General features: G+C 43.2%; 2 protein-coding genes across 4 annotated transcripts; both read right to left on the bottom strand.

Moving 5' to 3' along the window:
- Positions 1–424: 424 nt before the first annotated feature.
- LOC135262844 (RDS/peripherin-like protein xRDS35) lies at positions 425–6,168 on the bottom strand. Its single transcript, XM_064350153.1, has 5 exons — positions 6,015–6,168; positions 5,407–5,588; positions 3,377–3,807; positions 2,333–2,579; positions 425–1,673 (listed from the first exon to the last, which is right to left on the bottom strand). The coding sequence occupies exons 2-5, from the start codon at positions 5,554–5,556 to the stop codon at positions 1,422–1,424; spliced, it is 1,080 nt and encodes a 359-aa protein (XP_064206223.1). The 5' UTR covers positions 5,557–5,588; positions 6,015–6,168; the 3' UTR covers positions 425–1,421.
- A 520-nt stretch (positions 6,169–6,688) lies between these two features.
- Positions 6,689–18,014, bottom strand: LOC135262843 (uncharacterized). Of its 3 annotated transcripts, none has more exons than XM_064350150.1 (8): positions 17,664–18,014; positions 16,578–17,037; positions 13,507–14,935; positions 13,068–13,096; positions 12,635–12,796; positions 12,359–12,425; positions 11,722–11,826; positions 6,689–11,174 (listed from the first exon to the last, which is right to left on the bottom strand). In XM_064350150.1, exons 2-8 carry the CDS (start codon positions 17,009–17,011, stop codon positions 10,284–10,286), a joined length of 3,117 nt encoding a protein of 1,038 aa, XP_064206220.1. In that variant the 5' UTR covers positions 17,012–17,037; positions 17,664–18,014; the 3' UTR covers positions 6,689–10,283. The 3 variants fall into 3 exon arrangements, with proteins under 3 accessions (XP_064206220.1, XP_064206222.1, XP_064206221.1); XM_064350152.1 differs by having other exon boundaries at positions 6,689–11,156; XM_064350151.1 differs by having other exon boundaries at positions 13,507–14,932.
- Positions 18,015–18,730: the final 716 nt, after the last annotated feature.

Raw genomic sequence — 18,730 nt, 5'->3', positions numbered from 1 at the left:
CAGAGAGTGAGAGACAGGAGGAGTTGAGACATACATGGAAGATACTGAGTTTGAATGAGGGTAAAATGCAGGGTACATTGTGAAAGTGTCTGTGTGTGTGTGTCTGCGTGTGTGTGTGTGTGCGTGCGTGCATGTGTGCGCGTGTGTGCATGGTGTGTGTGTCTACGTGTGTGTGTGTGTGTGCGTGCGTGTGTGAGTGTGTACGTGTGTGTGTGTGTGTGTGTGTGTGTGTGTATGCATGCATGTATGTATGTTTGTTTGGAGGGTAGTAGGCAAACCAAATATAACAATGAGGGATTTACAATATACAGTACATGAATTGCCGACACAAAAGCACACCCCCATCAACTTTTTTAATATATAATATCTATTAAAGAGAAGATTGATGCAAAAGGGGAAATGAATCCCAGTTCAAACAAACTGACAAGATTCTACAAAACAGACTTTAATAGGTTCCTCTGTGGCTGTTTTTTTTTGTTGTTTTTTTTTGTTTTGTTTTTTTGCTTTGTTCCTTTTGAAAAGAGTTACACAGCAGTACTTTCATCATTCAACCAGCAACAACATTTAGAGATTTTTAAAGACTGAATATACAATATTATTGCGTAATATTTTTTTCACATTTGATAACAAGTGCATATCATTTTGTCAGATAAACTGTAAAAACTGAAAGTATATTCAAAATGAAAAGGAAATCTCAGATTAGAAGAATAAAGGGAGGTCCATTAAGTTTTATTTGGTGGGGAAAACACTTTGGATTGGAAACACAATCTTACACGTTCTTGCATCAAGTTAACAATCTTTTAAATAGAAACTGTTGCATTAAGATCTTTGTGCTGCATCAAAACCCCAAATTCTCCTTACAGAGGGTAGGCAGGTGCACACACCTCTGGGCTTCTGTCCGCCTTGTTCAAAGGTTCTGAATTTCTCTGACTTCTGGAGCTGCAACCTCGCACATATTACAGAATTGCCTCTAGCTTCCCACAGGCTATGAAAATGATCCAGACTATAAAATATCTTCAATCAGGACTGCTGGGGAGAATGCTGCATTGCAGCCCCGCAGAATAAACAGAGATAATGCCAACTCAATGAGAACAGATCACTAATACGAGACGCAGAGACTACTACTGCAATAGCAACGACTCTGAATTTGGCCTCTGAGTTTCCAGAAAGCCGGTGCGGGTGGGTAAAGGGAAAATAGCTCAGGGCAAACAAGGACAGATTTTCTTCACTTTTTCAGTTCATGGACATTTATGTGGATACGAGGTCAAGGTGAATGTGAGCATTTCGTTACGTGAGCGCAAGCAGATGTGTGGTTAACATGATGTGACACAAATATTGCGCCTTGTGCCAGAATGGGGACGACCAGGGTGCATTTAACCAGGCCTTGTGCTTGCATTCCGCCTAGTTCACCTTTACACCGTTTATTTCTGTTTTTCAGCACCGCCTGCCGATGTGCCGGGCTTCTCCCCCTCCTCTGCTTTTTTCTCCCCGGTTGCTGCTGCATCCACCTGGTTGATCATGAGCACCTTGAGCACGGGGTCCATGTACTCCTTTATGGTCTCCTTCACCCCTTTCTCCAGTAGGTACCCCTCAGTCTCCATTTCTTGGTTCTCCTGCCCGTCCACGGCATCCATGGACGTCTGCAGGTACCGCAGGCTCACCAGCACTGACGTCTATGAGCAACGGGATGGGTGGGGAGGGAGGAATAATGTGGAGGTGGTGGGGTAAAGAATAATGCGGAAGTGGGGTGGTGTGGGGGGCGAGGGGGGGGCGAGGACAGTGATGATTAGAATTGCAGTGACAGAAAGAGGAAAGAAGAGATTTTACGGAAATATATTCAGGAAAAGACGGAGCAAGGAAAACAGAGGCAGAAAGATCATTAATCAGTGACAATTATTCCTCAGAATCCCGGGAAATAATAATAAAAAATCTATATCTGAACATTAATGAAGCAGAAAAGGTCTTCCAATTCAAATGCCACAGAGTGAGGGAGGGGGGGGGGGGGCATAAAGTGAACTGCAATCAGCAAATCGGCCCAAATAAAATGGCAACCATGTCTGAAAACATTTGGGGTGATGCGAAGTGTCTTGACAGTCAAGTGAACACTCTGGAAAGCATGTGGGTTTATTGCATTGCCATTATCACAGACCATTTCTTTTAATGCTGAGAATCTGTGCGGTGGGCAATGGAGGACAGCAAGGATTAATCCTACAACATTACTGTACTGCGTGAGGACACTCTTACAAAGCCAATTAAACCTGCAAATTGCCCAAAAAGCCAGATGTAAATCCTGCTGATAGAGCCAATCTTTGATCCTGACAGCTGGCTGTACCTGGACCAGAAAGATGGACAGGACTCCCGCCCCAATGCTGTTCATCAGGCCCATGTAGTAGTACACCAGGGCCTCCCGGCAGCCGCGGATGTAGATGTTGAGCTCCTCGGTCTGGTAATCGTAGTTGTAGTGGACGGAGTTGTTGGTGAGCTGGTACTGGATGCACGGCCGTGGGGAGCTGGGGTTGCAGCAGCTGAAGGGCACCCCGTCCACTAGGTAGCGCCCGTCCACGTTGCTTTTGATCCGGCTGGAGAAAACAGAAAGGGAGATGGGGGGAGCTGTTAAGTTACCGGAAGTGCTTCTCTCGACCCACTTTGCCCTGACAGGATGTGTCCACTAATATTCTCTAAGTCCCCCAACTGACTTTGTATTTGCCTTCAGTTTGTCCCTTTATAACCCGTACTTCTCATTCTTCACTGAATCACTGACTCCTGAATTATTTGTCCTTCCCAAGTACCGCTCATAACAGCCTTGTCTTTTATTTAGTGTGCTCTACTGAACTGTCTAGATGTGGCAGGTGTGATAAGAAAAAGATCTCGGAAAAACAAACTTCAGGAGGATGCTCTTGCATGAAATTTATATAGGGTTTCGTTTTTCACAAAAACTAAGTATACAAAGAGTTTCCTTCTAATCTGGGCACACACCTGCAAGGACTTGAAGCAGCAGGGGGTTGTGGGGCACTCAGGGTTTCATAACACTTCAGAGTTAAACTACCCTACTTGCTAAAGTCTGTGCTTGGATAGGATCTTAAAGCACCTATTACTATGGGTGCTAATCAGCCGCTAAATGTAATGGGATTTCTGATGTTATTGAGCCAGTCTAAAGTTAGATGAGGACAGTTGAGGCATGGTATCAGTCTAATTTACTACGGGATTAGGTCAACCTCTTAATTATATTTGGAACAGGCCAAATTACAATACAAATAAAACCAGTTTTATTGGAGGATTAAGTATGTTCACAGCAGGAGTCTCAATAGCCCTGCATGAGGAGGTTTGTGATCCTTCCTCTTGTTCCCTCCACCCCTCAGCCCAGGCCACCACTCACTCTTTGACCTCCTTTGAGCCGAAGTCCAGGTAGCGGTTGCTGATCCACTGCACCTCAAACCAGTCCTTGAAGTCGGTGTTGCCGCAGCAGCGGAACTCCATCTGCATCCTGTCGATGGTCTGCTTCTGGAAGCAGCGGCCCGGCGTGTCCGTGTCCTTGTAGAAGCGGATGCCGTTCTTCAGCCCGACCTTCAGCGAGCGCTCCAGGTTGCCCTTCATGGCGTAGCTCATGACGACCGACACCAGCATGAGGAAGGCGATGAAGATGGAGAAGCCGAAGAAGGGCTTCATGAAGCTCTTCCAGCGCGGGAAGCGGCCGGGCTCCAGAGCGTCCAGGCAGATCCGCCCGGTGAAGAAGTTGATCCCCATGCAGACCAGGCCCACCATCATCAGTGTGTTGGGCACGGCATGGATCTCTGTGTTGTCCATCACCTGTGGACAGCATCCCAATCCCCATCAGTTAATTTACCTGATTTACCTAGTCTGCTAGAAAAATAGCCCGGTACATTGTTGTTCAATTGAGATAGAAGCAACAGGCAACTAGATCTGTAATCCTCCAAAGTATGTTCATGATCATAGTGAGTCATTTAACTGGAACTGCTCATCGGTAGATCAGACAAGATTCACAAAAATTGTAGTCCATCACAGGCAGGACAGCTGTTACACAGCAAGTGCCACATCATGCGTTTACAAATGGGAGGTTTTCAGCATGAATGTGTGACCATAAAAAGCGATATGGCATTGTTTGGGTTAATCCGATAAGATGACTGAGAAACACTTAGGTGTGGGTACAAGCTGAGTCACAGTGCTCTGTATTTGTTACTATTTTTAGAGCCACAATTTTTAGCTTCGACAACTGCAGTTGCAAATTTATTTGCAATTGAACGATCCCCCCCCCCTCCTTTCCATACTTATTTTCCCTTCTTAGAGCCTTTTGTTTTAGTTTTTTCCCCACCTTCTTTGATTTCATTGTGTTTCTATTAAAAGTGTTTTCAGTAGCTGTTGGCTGTTTGCTGTGGCTCACATGCTAATAGAAAATAACTGTATCCTGGTTTGCCAAAGCATGTCTTGTTATATCCCTTGAGAGGGCGGTGGGGGGACCCCTATTATGTGGGTCACAAGTGTGCCGCACTGCTGTGCAATGATGTCTATGCCTCGTAGAAACATGCCTGCTTTGACTCTCTTTGAATATGATAGTTAGGTCTGTTACACTGTGCAGCACAATTACTCAGTTCATTATATCCCCATAATCTCTCTAGACCAGAAGTTCACACTTCTGTTCACCCCTCTTCAAGTTTAATTATGCTCTTGTATGCTAATTCTAGACAAAATCTAGCCATGTTTCTGGGAAAATTTGCTGAAAAATGTCAAGCAGCACCGTATCGTTGATAAATATGAGAAACAAAGATTATGGTCCTCTCACTGAAACATTTCAAATAAACTACATAACAATTTGCTATTACTTTATGCTGCTCGCATAAAAATGGTATCTGTGCTGACCAGTGTAATCTGAATAAATAGTTAGAGAAAGAATCCAGAGCCACTTTAAGACATTCCAGCTGGATGATTATTGAGTACTGCTAGTGGTAGAAATAACCCAGTTTGGAAATTGAAAAGTTGGTGAAAAAGCTTTACATGAACCTTTAAGCAGGACATTTAATATGTTTTAGAAAGACCTTTCAAATGACTAAATTTATGTAAGCATAGCAAGTTAAATAATACCAAACATTAAAAAAATAAACTTCAGATATCTAGCACTCTCTCTCTCTTTCTCTAAATAAATAAATAAATAAATACATAAAATTTTCTGTACTAAACCAAGTCTGACAACTACTAGCTTTGCTTGTCTTGACCTCATAATTCCTCGCAGTACTCCAGGAAATATAATTACATTTTGAAGTGTTATAGATGTAATTACCATTTGAACAGATCCATCACAATTATTACCGGAGTTGAGAAGGACATCAGGTGCGGGCCAGGTTTATGTGACAAGTATAATGACAATTCGGGAGAGGACACTTTGCACCGTACCTCACTCCTCCGGGCCAGCTCAGTTTTGAGGAAGCACCCCAGGGTGAAGGTGAAGGAGGCTCCGATGGTGGCCAGCCAGGACAGCAGCCACAGGCCCTGGGCAAGCCGCACCCTCTTCTCAAAGGGGAACTTTATCTTCAGCAGCACCATGATGGTGGATGGGTGGTCAGAGAACCAGGAGGCTGGGAGGTGAGCAGGAGGGGAACAGATGTACAGATAGATGGATCGATGGCAGTGTGGAATGTCTTCAGAGAAGAGGATGAGACCAAGGACGCAGCTGTGTGTTGGCAGGCAATAAAGGTGTAGGATAAAGACTAAATCTGGTTCAACAGAATTAGGACAGTTGGAGTCTGGTATGTATGTATGTATGTATAGGAAGATTTGTGGTACCAAGCTGTTAGCAAGATAGTGTACAAATAACAAGGTCAAGTCGAAAGTGAAGTGGGAATAAACTAGAAATTATAATCCAATTTTGAATGGTAAGGAACATTTTTTCAATGTAAATCTGCAGGTTACATCTATATCCTGCACTGCAATGTGAAAAATTAGCTTGTTTTTGGTATTTGGTATTGCATGTCCTCAAACCGCTAGATGACCCTCCTCCTTACTTCAATTCCTTGATGTCAGATCGATCCCCAAAATCTGTGAAGAGCTGGTTTGCGGTAGGATTGATTCCCCTCAGTGCTGCATGCAGTGTCCCTGCGTATGCACCCCCATGCTTGAGAGAGACACACTGGATTTGCCCAAGGCATGAAGTTGGTGCTCACTTACCTCTAATCCTCTTCCCCTATCCTATTAAACTGCCCTTTCCACGGAGAATCCACAGTAGTGTCTGCTCAGCAAAATAGGGTCATTAAGGGATTTGGCTGGAGCAGCAGATTGAATATGATGGTGAGAGTGAGAGTGAAAGTGACAGAGAGAGAAGAGCAATTGGAGGAGATTTTGTTTCATTTTGTTTAAAGTCCCTAACTACAGCCCCGTTAGTAGTTTATAGAGCACAAGTGCCGAGGAGAGACGTAACAGTGCCAACCACTTACTGTCTAGCTTTCACAGAAAAACTAATACAGGACAGAAAAGGACAACATACATATGTATTTCCAGAGAAGACAAACACATTATTTGCATTCAAACATTTACTCTCTGGATAGTTAATAGTTAAACTAGCTCTATTTTTCAATTACAATTCATTCATTAATAAACTGTTTTGCAATGTATTATTTGTTGGTCCTGTGGATCAATCTGGCATGGAAAATAACAAAAACATCAGAAATTCACACTGGAACCCTTGACAAAATTGAATTTATTCAACTGGTTTATTTATCATTTAACACGTGGAAAGCTTATATACATCACATACAATCTTAACATCTTTAGACACCAATGACATAATCTATGCACAGAGCTTGGAGGAGTAACTGGAAAGACCCTTATAATCCAGACTTTACTTGACAACCAGGTCTAGGTGAAGAGTCCTTGAGAACAGCAGACAGTATGAAATGAATTCCAACAGCAGGGCACTGTTCCTCTGACTACAGACCTACTGAATGCATTGTGCAGAAGAATGTCTGGATGAGAGGGACATCTGGATGGCATGGAAGACTACTTATGTTCATTGGCAGGTCTGTGTGCCTTTTGCAATACTCACTGTCCATGTACTCACTTTACTCCAGCTAGTAACACTGACGAATAGCAGACAGGAACCTCCCAAGGACCTGTGACTTGTTTGTTTCTTGATTTATACTGCACACTGTTCAGGGGAAAGGACATATTCAGATGAGGCAAATTTGCAATAAATAATGCTTCTGTATAATGTCCAGAAACCATGAATTCCATGAACCACCCCCCCTCCGAAAACACACACACACACACACACATATGCCCTTGCATATTGCATTCTCTTACAGATCACCGTGGTACACAGCACATTTAACAATCAACGCCCATACAATCCTGACCTGTCCCATGTGACTAGATCATTTTGTCTTAAACATGAGAATGGCTTCAAATTTATGATTCCATTATGAACGCTTCCATTACTAGCTAAATTACTGACTTTGCAAAGACAGGAAATATAACATCAATCTATTCCCTCGTAGGGTGCTTCTACTTCAGGATAACTCAATAACCTGCTTTGCTGGCTCTCCAGCAGCAATAAAAGGTACACTATTATTCAAACACTGTGAGACCATAACTCATGTCTGTCCAATACAGTTATAAGTAAGCAAAAGAAAATCACAAAATGGAACAGTTTTGTAAAATGGAAAAGGGAAAAGCAGGATACCAGACCATCATGTCACCACCAGGGCTGGGAATCTCCGGCACTCTGGGAGACCCTCAGACTTACTACTGAACTGCAGCACTACAGCAGTCACCTACTAAGCGCAGGACCTGAGCAAATAGTGGCTCTGGCTCTGTGTCCAAAAGAACAGCATCAATTATGATCAGTAACATTAATGGCTACAAATTTGCTGCACTTACTGCACGGTACACAAATATATTGAAACTACACTGTACATATTTCTTTTGCATTGTTTGGAGGTAATCCTACAATATTAAAGCATTAAATGATTCAAGGGATCATGAAGAAATACATTATATATATAGACGCACACACACACTACATACACTCAGTGGCCACTTTATTAGGAACACCACTCTAGCACTAGGTAGGACCCCCTTTTGGCTCCAGAATAGCCATGATTCTTTGGGACATGAATTCAGCAAGGTGCAAGCCGCCTTAGGGGATTCTGGTTCATGCTGACTTGATAGCATCACGCAGTTCCTGCAGATTTTTCTTTTGGTAACACATTCATGCTGCAAACCTCCCATTGCACCTTATCCCGAAGGTGTTCTATTGGATTGAGATCTGGGGACTGTGCAGGCCATTGGTGTAAACTGAAGTCACTGTCAGGTTAGTAGAACCTGCTTGAAATGATGCATGATTTATGACATGGCGCATTATCCTGCTGGAAGTACCCATTTGAAAAAGGGTAGACAGTGGCCATAAAGGGATTGCATATGGTTAGCAGCAATGCTTAGGTATGTGGCATTCAAATAACACTCGGTTGGTATTGAAGAGGCCTACTGCGCACCAATAAAACGTTCCCTTCACCATTACACCACCAGCAGCAGCCTGTGCTGTTGAGACAAGGCAGGGTGGATCCACGGATTCATGCTGTTTACACCACATTCTGACCCTGCCCTCCCCATGCCGCAGCAGAAATAGAGCTTCATCAGACCAGACAACGTTTTTTCAGACTGTCCAGTTTTGGTGATCCTGTGCCCACTGTAGCTTCATCGTCCTGTGCTTAGCAGACAGGAGTGGAACCTGGCGTGGCCTTCTGCAGGTGTAACTGCTTCACAGTTCGACCTGTTGTGCGTTCAGACGTGCCCTTCTGCACACCACTGCTGTTATTTGAACATTAGTAGCCCTAATGTTAGCTTGAACAAGTCTTCCCTTTCTCCTCTGATCTCTCTCATTTACAAAGTGTTTTTGCCAACAGAACTGCCAATTACTGGATGTTTTTGTCTAGCACACCATCTTTGTAAACTCTGGAGACTGTAGTGCATGTGAATGCCAGGAAGACAGCTGTTTCTGAGATGCTGAAACCCTCAGTCATTTTGCTCAAGCATCTGGTCATTTCTAATGTTTGATTGAAGAACAACTAAACCGCGTCACCCTGTCCGCATGCCTTATATACTGAGTTGCATCCACACAATTCACTGTTTGAAGCAGCAGGATATTAGCGTGAACAAGAAGGTGTACCTACTTAAGTGGCCACTGACTGTATATAAATATACTCCATGCTGTTATCATTCTCTCTACCTTTTATCTAGCCTTCATATTACAAACTTACAGTAAGAGATACTCAAATATATTATTAGATTTATTAAAGGATGTAATCTGCCAGCTAAGACCTGCCCAGGTTTGATGTTTTCTTATTTAGCACTGCCTTTCTCTCCCTGGTGCTGTGAAATATCCATGTGTGATTGAGTTTCCATGGGGCCCACACGTGGAGCAAGTCAACACGAAGCCACTGCAGTGGTCTATTTTAAAGTTATTCCCACTTACTGCTCTTTAGAAGAAATTAGTCTTGTGCACTCATATTTCATGATGAGTTCTTAAGCACCATTATTCAATATGAGTGGGCTGAAAATCACAGCAGTGTGTACAAATAGATCTGTGTAATTTAAGCCAATGTTCATTTGTATTAAAACACTAAGGTAAATATATATATTCATTGATTAGGAATTAATTTAAGAAGCTATTTATAAATTTATATTCTCATATTTCATATTCACATTTGTGTGGTCTCATAACATGTGAAATACTGCATTGATATGCAGTTGAAAGAAAGGGCTTTGCTCATGTGTTGTCCCTCTCTCTGTGCTAACTGAACTGGGTCAATGCACCAATAAGTTCTTTTAAGGTTGATTTATTTTCCCTGAAAGTGCATGGCTCTTGTAGAGCCACAGTTTTGAATGTGGGTATGGCATGAAATAATATTATACTGCCCGATAACTCAAAGCTTTTCCTTTCTCGATGTAGGATGTTTCTTTTGATTTTGTTTCAATTTGGTGATTTTAATCATAGTACTTTTCATATGGAATTACTGCAGGAAAAGGATTTATATCTTGATGATTTGACAGTTCTTATACTTGTAAATCTTTTTGAATAATCTTTGCACTTAAGTTGACTGAGTTTGGTCAGTTTGATGTATGAGAACCCATTAGGACCTATAAAACATGCACTGATGAACACAAAATAATACCCTTTAGATTAGACCAAACCATTAAAGAAATCTCTAGTGCTTTTAAAAGGGACAAAACGCCCCTGAGGGGGAAAGCAGTGGCCCCCACCCACCCCCCCAATTGCTTTACAACTGCGTTCTTTCCCCATTGAGCACCTCCTCTGTCACCTCGCCAGTCCAGCCTTGGGTCTTCACCTCCATGGGCTGCAGCTGGCATACCAAGTGACTCACCATCCTGGGAGCCGCATGGTAGTTTAGGAGGCATGCTCCAGGCTCAAAACTGTCCCCAACCCCGCCAGCACCTCCCCCTTTTCCTCTGTTGTTCCCTTTCCCCCAACTGCAAAGTAAGTCATCCTCATCAGAATCTCCCAGGGCACCCCCCTCTGGATGGTGGAGATTCATCATGGCCTCTGTGCACTTCAGCGTGGCTGGGCCGGGCTGGTGCTGTCTCACACCGGTGGAGCATATCTCCTCAAGGCTCGCCGATAGGACCCGGATCGGAGAGCCTAGCTTGTGCATAGCCGCAACCCTGTAGCCTTGCCCAGCGGGACTGTTGGGTGTGTTCCTAAAGCGGGCAAGGCTAAGGTCAGCAGTGGGGACGGGCAAGGTTTCAGGGTGCATGGTGAACTGGAGGTGGGGTATCTGCAAGGAGTGCGGAGGGTGTCGCCTGACTCCTTCGTCTCTCCCAGACTCACTTCCTGCATCCCCTTCTCCCTTACGGTCTCGCGTTAGTCCTACACAGCTGCCCTGCTCCTGTTTCCAGGGTAGAAATGCCGTGACACTTCGCTGACCTCCGCCTGGTCCTTGCTGTAGCCCTTCCCCAGCTACCAACCAATCAGATTCTTCCTCCTCCAGCACTGGACCCAGTGCTTGGTTGTCCCCTGTTCCAATAATTTTGTTATAATGGTCATTGTCCATAAATTGGGTAGGTGGAGGAGCAACTGGGAGCAGGAACTGATTGGCTGCTTCTTCTGCCTCAAAGCCTTTCCCTGAGGTTTCCTGAAACAGGGAGGGAACCTAGTGCAGTTAAAACAAAATAAAAAACCAAGAGATATAAATAGCAGAAATAATCACAGCATTAGGAATGTGTTTGTTTTCTTTCACAAAATAGTGTGGAATGGAAATTATCTTGCAAGAGATATCTGGCAAGACAATGCCAATTTAACAGTACAATAATAATATATAAATTGAAAGTGTATAAAGCCTTCAAAATATTAATGGTGCAGATTTAAAAGCAGTCATATTCAACCAGAAATTGATCATTTAATATACTATTTTATTCAGGTAAGGTGGACAAATACCATGACCATGTAATATTACGACTGAAAGCTCTCCTTCCTACCTCAGTTTTAGTTCTGTTTATAGAAGAACACACAGACTGTAATCTAAGATTATAGCTCTGTGGGAATCTCACCAGGAGAGAACTAAACGTAACATATTTCTGCACATTTATGCAGAATGAGACAGCTGAGTTGCTCTTGTCTGTCCTTGACATTTGCGTTTACATGTGTAGATTTGTCCATTTTTTCAGCTACAGTGCATCTTTTCACGCGGCCTTTCTCACGTTAATGATCTCCAGGGATTGGACGGTCTGTGCAGTGGCCATCTGCTCAGTCAGCTCCAATATGCGCTTGCTCAGGCACTCACGCTCCCCGCCCATGCTCTGCGACTGCAACGGCAACAACGCAGGCAAACAATGACCATGAAAAGAACTCATTGCTCTTATTGGCTGTCTCTCTGCGAATGGGCGGGGCTGTTGTGTGCATGAAGAGAAAAATGGCCAATGTGGTCCACGCACATTCAGTTAAATGACCTTCTAGTTATACCAAAATGATAATAGCCAGCTCGGAATGAATATTGTCAAAATGTGCCATGACTTGTAACACAATTGCAGGGTGTAATGTGTGAAGTACAAAGTGTCTGGGCTGCAGTAGTCACTGGCTTTAATTGGGCCCTGTCACTTGTCATTTGTTTCATTGTAGAGGACTTCCATTTAGCTGTCATTGGCAAATGTAAAGTACACATGTATTATCTGGGAAGAGGAGCATCTTTTAGAAGCCTGCTATTGTTCCAAATATGTCACTGTTAATACTGGCCGTATGCATTTCATAGAAAGGTGCAACCACGCATACTACAGATAAGAGAAGGAGGGGAATTCATTCCAGGTTGGTACTCTCAAGGAGGAATGATTCCAGGCTCACCACTGACTGTATTTTCTGCTCCAGCAGCTGATTTGTCTGCTGAGTGCTGGAGTAGTTGTCCTGGAGCCTGAATAAAAAAGAAACAGAGGGTCAGACAGAGGCATGCAGTAAGACAGCATGTAAAAGAGGAGAGGAGAAATTAGTCTAACTGTTCAGCATGAGTAGGATCTATTGATATTAGTCTTCAGCTGTTTTTGTTGGGAAGGCCACATCAGACATAAATATAACAGTTCTATAGCCACAAGGCCATTCATGCCATCATCACTGAGTGTAGACCTTGTGAACTTGTCCTTCAGGTTCTCCAACTCCAGCTGGGTCCTCTGCAGGTCCACCTCTAACTGCTGGTGGTTGGTTTTAAACGCCACCTCCATGCACTCCATGCGCAAGGCTGTCTGTAGCAGGGTGTGGTGTAGATCCTCATTCTGCTTTTGCAGGATCCTGGATAGAGAGCGTAGAGAGGGGGAAAGAGTGTGCAAGCGAGAACGGGCACATGAGAGAGGGAGTTGGTACAGTAGTTGCAGGGAAAAGGCTGGGAGCCATGCAAGACATTTTTTTTATAGTATGGTTTGGAAAATACAGTATCTTGTTTGCCTAGTTAATTTTCACAGTGTTTATCAGTGAATCTGTTAAATTAAATTACAAAAAAAACATCCCATAAGCACATAAGGGAACAATTTAATTGATAACAAGATAGGAAAATTACACTCACTGTAGTCTGTGGGCCTCAGACATTACATCCTGAGAACAGAGGACAACGAGAGTGAGAGATTGATCTTTATTTCCACTGAAATAGCTTCTAGGAAATAACCATTGATTATCTGGTCTCCAGTATTAAAAGTATAGACTATCAATACAGTGCAAATAAGTTAGATTTGATGTGCATGTGTCAACACAGAGATAATATGCGTATATTCAGTGTGCATACTTCATTACATACTAAGACGCATGGATGTTACTACATTAATGAGGCATGATTAATAATATGTAGCCTATTTGACATTCAAGAGCATAGAGGTATATATCATTATCTACACATCCGCCTATATATTCCTGAATACTATAAGCCACATGGAAAAATGTAAACTATCCCTTAAATGAAATTATTTGTCTGCACAAATGAAGTCAAAACTCCTCCCCAAAAAACTCACCTTATACTGTACCTCTGTGACCATATGACCTGCCTGTCTGGGTTCTGGGCTGGCTATGTTCCGCGGTGAATCCAGTCTGCTGGAATGTGACTCTCGTTCTGGAGTAACTGGAGTACCTGGAGAGACATCCTTGTGGCTGGGGGAGTGGTGAGCTTGTTTGGGGTGGTGAGGCGGGCTGTGTTGAGCACTGTAGTTATATTGGTGGTGCCCATGGGAGCGCGTATGGTGGGAGTGATGTCTTGGTAGGCATGGGCTTAGCTCCGGGCTGGTGTTGGTCCCATCTGTCTGGAGGTTGTTGGACCCCCCACGGTGTTGTGTGCCCCCGCTTAGGCCTTGCCCTTGTTCTTGGGAGGGACTGTTCTCAGGGCTGGTGCTGGCATCTGTGTGACTACCTGAGGTGTGGCACTGGAGCTGGGGGCTTCCGCTGGTGTTGCCGTGGTGATGGTGAGGCTGGTGTTGGCTGGAGCGGGAATACCCACTGCAGTGGGAGTGAGCACTGGAGGCCATAGAGTCAGCGCTGCTAGGCCTGTTGGTCTGCTGTCTCTGTTTCCCTTCCTCCTGCCTGCACCCTTGGCCTCTGCGTTCCTCCCTGGGCAATTTAGGAGAAGTTGAGCCCGCATTGGCAGGCCTTTGAGCATTGGTGACCCCCAAAGAACTTAGCCTGGCGGGGCTGAGGACCTGCCGACTAATCTCGTTCAGAAAGGCAGAAAACTGCAGCTTCTCCTTCACTAGATTCTGCCTGGCTTCCTCCTTCCTCAGTTCCAGGTCTTTCTCATTGATGGGCCTGCCCACCCCTCCTTTTGAGGTCCCAGGCCCTGTCCTCTCATTTCGGCTAGAAAGTACTTCCATGGATTTGGCCTTCCGGAAGTTTCCAGCTTTCCCCACTGCATCACTTTGCCCTTGCTTATTCTTCAAGATACTCTTGGTGGGGAGCTGGATAGATGACACGGCTTTCTTCGGCTTCCTAGACTCAGGGATCTCAAGGTTATCCTTAGAGGCAAGACTCCGCTCAAGACTAGCAGATCTATAGAGATGGTAGTCATCTGATAGCAAGGGTCTGGTGTCTTCTTCATCATCCTCTTCCCCAAATGCCCTCTTGCCCTTTGAAATGTCCGTACAAGACCGTGAGTGCAGAGTATGGTGGAGCTTGCACCTGTTGTCCACCAGGAAGGCTTCATTCTGCATGCTGGCTTCAGACGACCAGGAGGAAGATGATGAGGAAGAAGAGGAGCCAGAGGAGTGGATAGAAGAGGAGGCTGCGGCAGAAGTGTGAGGGCGGGAGCAGGTGTTCGAGGTCACGTCAGCACTGTGGTGACTCTTCTCGTGATGGTGATGCTCATAGCGCAGATGATGGCGGTGCTGATGGTGGTGGTCTTGGCTATGGTGGCCATGGTGATGGTGAAGAACATCCTGACCAGCATGCGAGCTGCTATTTCCCAGCATGGCATAAGTAGAATTGTAAATGAGTGTAGGAAAAATAAAATGCAATGAAAATTATCAAAATACAGCCATTTTACTTTCTTGATTTACGAAGGAAACACTCGTAGCGCAACAACATTCGCTGTATTGTGGCTCTGTTGCAGTTGCAGATACCAATACATTAACAACCGATTTACCAAGACTGTTTCTATTTACAAAGTCAAATAAATCAAATGCACCCATTTGCAATTTTGAGGTAGGAGACACCCATAAAATGTGTCAGAAACAACATGGCATGCTTACACATCCAGATTGCAAGGCACAAGAAATGGGTGCGAAGCAACCAGACACAAGTAGCGAGAGATCCACAGGAAAAATAAAACTTAAATTTACAGATCAGGCAATGCAGGTACTGGTTATAAAGGCAGCTACAGCTTCACACCATATTATATCATAGGAATACAACACTTCAGAGGACGAGGAGGACAAAAATTTGGAGTGACATCACATACAAAAAGAATTCTTTATGCATAATAAAAAAAACAGAAGAGGATGTAAATAAAAGATGGCATGATGTTAGGTGGTGTACAAAGGAAAATCCCTACAAGGGCAAGAGACACAGGTGTTGGTCCAACTAAGGAAAGAATATTAACACCGATAGAAAAACAGGAGGAAAAATCCCTGCAAAATGAACACATCGTGAGGGCTGAAGGAATCGACACGGATGAACTTGTGATAGAACACATGGAGCGTCTGAAGGTAAAAAATGTATTCACAATCTGTTACATGCTCTACTGAACGCATACACAGAACTTTAATGGTTTCATTGTTAAGTCAGAACTGCGTTTTTATAGGCTAGTAAGTGCTAGCTGGTGACTTCAACAGAAGTGTTGCGTCCTTATAAAGATAATTTCATATGTGATAAGTAGAAACATGTGCGATGCTAATTTTAAATTCTGTCACCTTTCCAGAGTGTTATGCATCATAGGATGCATTTATTCATCTCCAACCCATGCAGTCCACAATTGAAAGTGATTTGACTGCCAAGGACGTGCATATACTGCCCGACACCCTTCTTGGCATCCTGTGTGTGAGCTACAGGCTATATCAGCGCAGACAAATTACCGGCTCCTTTCAGGAGTTCTAAAATTTCTCACACAAAGAGGGGAGTTGCAACTAATGTGTGCTTTAGTAAATTAGATGGAATACTTAATTACCCTAATTGACATAATCTCCACCCTGTTTTAGCTTGTTCACTCCAGGTACAGTATATATGCATGAATACATTTAGCTGTGCTCCTAAAGGAAAGTCGTAGAGTGACTGCAAATGACATTTTGACCCATGGCGACCGTTTAGCAGTTTCCATGTAGATATTGTAACCTTAGAGAGACTGCATTTGCTTCGGAAAAGCAGTCACAATCCTTTAGTAAATCGGGGCCCTGATTCTATTACAAAATGTGTTTTTAAAACAGTTAGACTTTAATAAGCATGAAAAAGGCTTTTCAAACATATTTTAAATAATAAACAAAATTTGACGATTTGATTCTTGTTGACTCACCAGAATATTGCATTGCAACACATGACCAGAACAGTGCTATAATGCTGTACCGTATTGTGTGAGAATGGTATCTCAACAAGGCTCTACACTCACCCATGGAGTCCTTCCTGATCTTCAACCCACTGTGGCTCTTGCTGCTGGTGGTGAGGGTGCTGCTGATGGGAGTGATGGGGGTGATGGCGATGGGAACGATGAGGGCGCGGGCGATGGTGGTGGCCTGTCCCAGCATGCTCTCCCTTGACATGCCCACCAGCCCTGATCCCCTGGTTCAGCTCCACCGGGGTGAAGAACTTCTCCATCACCTGCAGCTTTCCTAGAGGGATTTGGTCCACGTCCGCTTGCTGCTCCCTGAGTCTGGTCTGAGAGAGCAGGGGGGCACCGTCGGGGGTCGAGCGTTTCCCTCGGTTGTTGTTCTCTGCTACGGGGTTCGATCTGGCCCTCCAAGCAGTGCTGCTGTCTCTATGTGGGTCTTCCTTGTGGCTCTGAGGTCTGCTGCCTGGGAACTGTCTGCCCACTGCTGATGTCATGGTCCACAGAGGGTGGGGGTGCTAATCTGTAATGGGGTCCAGCAAACAGAAACATATGTCAAGAGCATAATAGTGATTGCAGATCAACCCTGTCAATATCTGCATACCCACGCAGAGAAAATTGGTTCTTTTAACAAAAGGAGGAATACCAGTGAGGTTCCTTTATCACAAGAAACATTGAAAAGTTGTTTTCATTTTTTTTTTAAACGTTGTCATTAACTAGCATCACACTCAGTAATCAGAAATCTAATTTCAAGTGAATGACTAATTATGGACATTATAAATAAGGGAATTACTTCAGTTGTTCATTGTGTGAATTTTCAGTTCTGCCACTTGAATTAAACCCCAGAGATACTAAGATTATGGTTTCTGATATTTTATGAGGGCAACATTGCTCAAAGGGCATTGTTGGATCTTATTTCATGACATAATGCAATTTGATGTTGCAAATGAAATTACAATAAAATTTATAATTCATAGTTACAAATGTCTCACTTATAAATATATAATATGCAGTCATAATTATAATTACAGTTTAACAGAGATATTATAAAACAAAATGTGTTTAATTTATATTTATTTAATTATATTTAATAATATTAAAAACGTGCAAGTTTATATTTTGAAAATGATCACTTTTAAATGAATTTACCTTAATCATGGTGTTGTATCCTTGAAGATTCAGTATTTAGGAACCACATCTAGAAAACTGCTGCTGAACAAGGTGATGATTAGATTAAAGTTATGCTACGCACAGGTTGAATATCTCCTTTTTCATCCAGTGACTCATCCTGTGTGTTCCAGTGCTCTCTGTCTAGAAGAACCTACGGCACGATACAGGACTGCGGAAATCATCTACCTTTTCTTTATCTGTTCTCCCTGTCCTCATTCTGATGTAGCTGAATTTCCAACTGTGTAAGAGCATGCATGTACGGCAGACATCAATAACACCAGTCCGATTGCCCTCAGCACAACTGTTGAAACAAACCATTCCACATGATAGAAATATTGAATCTTGTCACAAACATTTATATATCATCGGTGTGATGGAATTCTGGCAACCACCATAAAAACCAAAGAGGTTCAAAGACTTTGGCATTAAAAGCATCGGATATTTTCTTCTGCCATAACATCATGTGTTTTGTGTTTTTTTTTTTCAATTATATATATCAGAAAACTAGTAGAAACTGTAGTCTGTTTTAAGAATAGTTGGGGGAAAATGTTTTTTCAAACTATCAGCAGGTATTTTTTTACTATTTCAAATTTGTTTGTTGTTATTTTTATATATTAGCAAAATTAGCTCCTATATATATATTCTCTCCAAAGATTTTTTGATATGAAAGGAGACGTGTTTCTCCTTCAGATGGTATATTTGCTTTTGCACATAACGCCAACAGAAATGGATCTCCTTTGAGATTTATCCCATGTTCTGCAGAGTTTCTTCAAAGGAAATCTCTCCATATCAATACTGAAAGCCACTTTATTCGAATTTAGGCCATATCCTCATCAGGGATTTTCTGGATGTATTTCCTAATTGTTTCCTATGCTGTAGGGATTAACTATTCATCAATGTCTCGCTCCAAACTTTCCCTGTACATATTGACCTGCCTGTCCCTATTATGTCAATGTGGCAGTCATGGTTATTCAAAGTGGAGATGGACTCATTGAGAATCCCATTGATTTCCAATGGCGTAACACCATGCACAGTGAAATTTGCTG

The sequence above is a fragment of the Anguilla rostrata genome, chromosome 9 (genome assembly GCF_018555375.3).
Source record: "Anguilla rostrata isolate EN2019 chromosome 9, ASM1855537v3, whole genome shotgun sequence".
NCBI lineage: Eukaryota > Metazoa > Chordata > Actinopteri > Anguilliformes > Anguillidae > Anguilla > Anguilla rostrata.
This window is presented reverse-complemented; position numbering and strand designations above follow the sequence as displayed.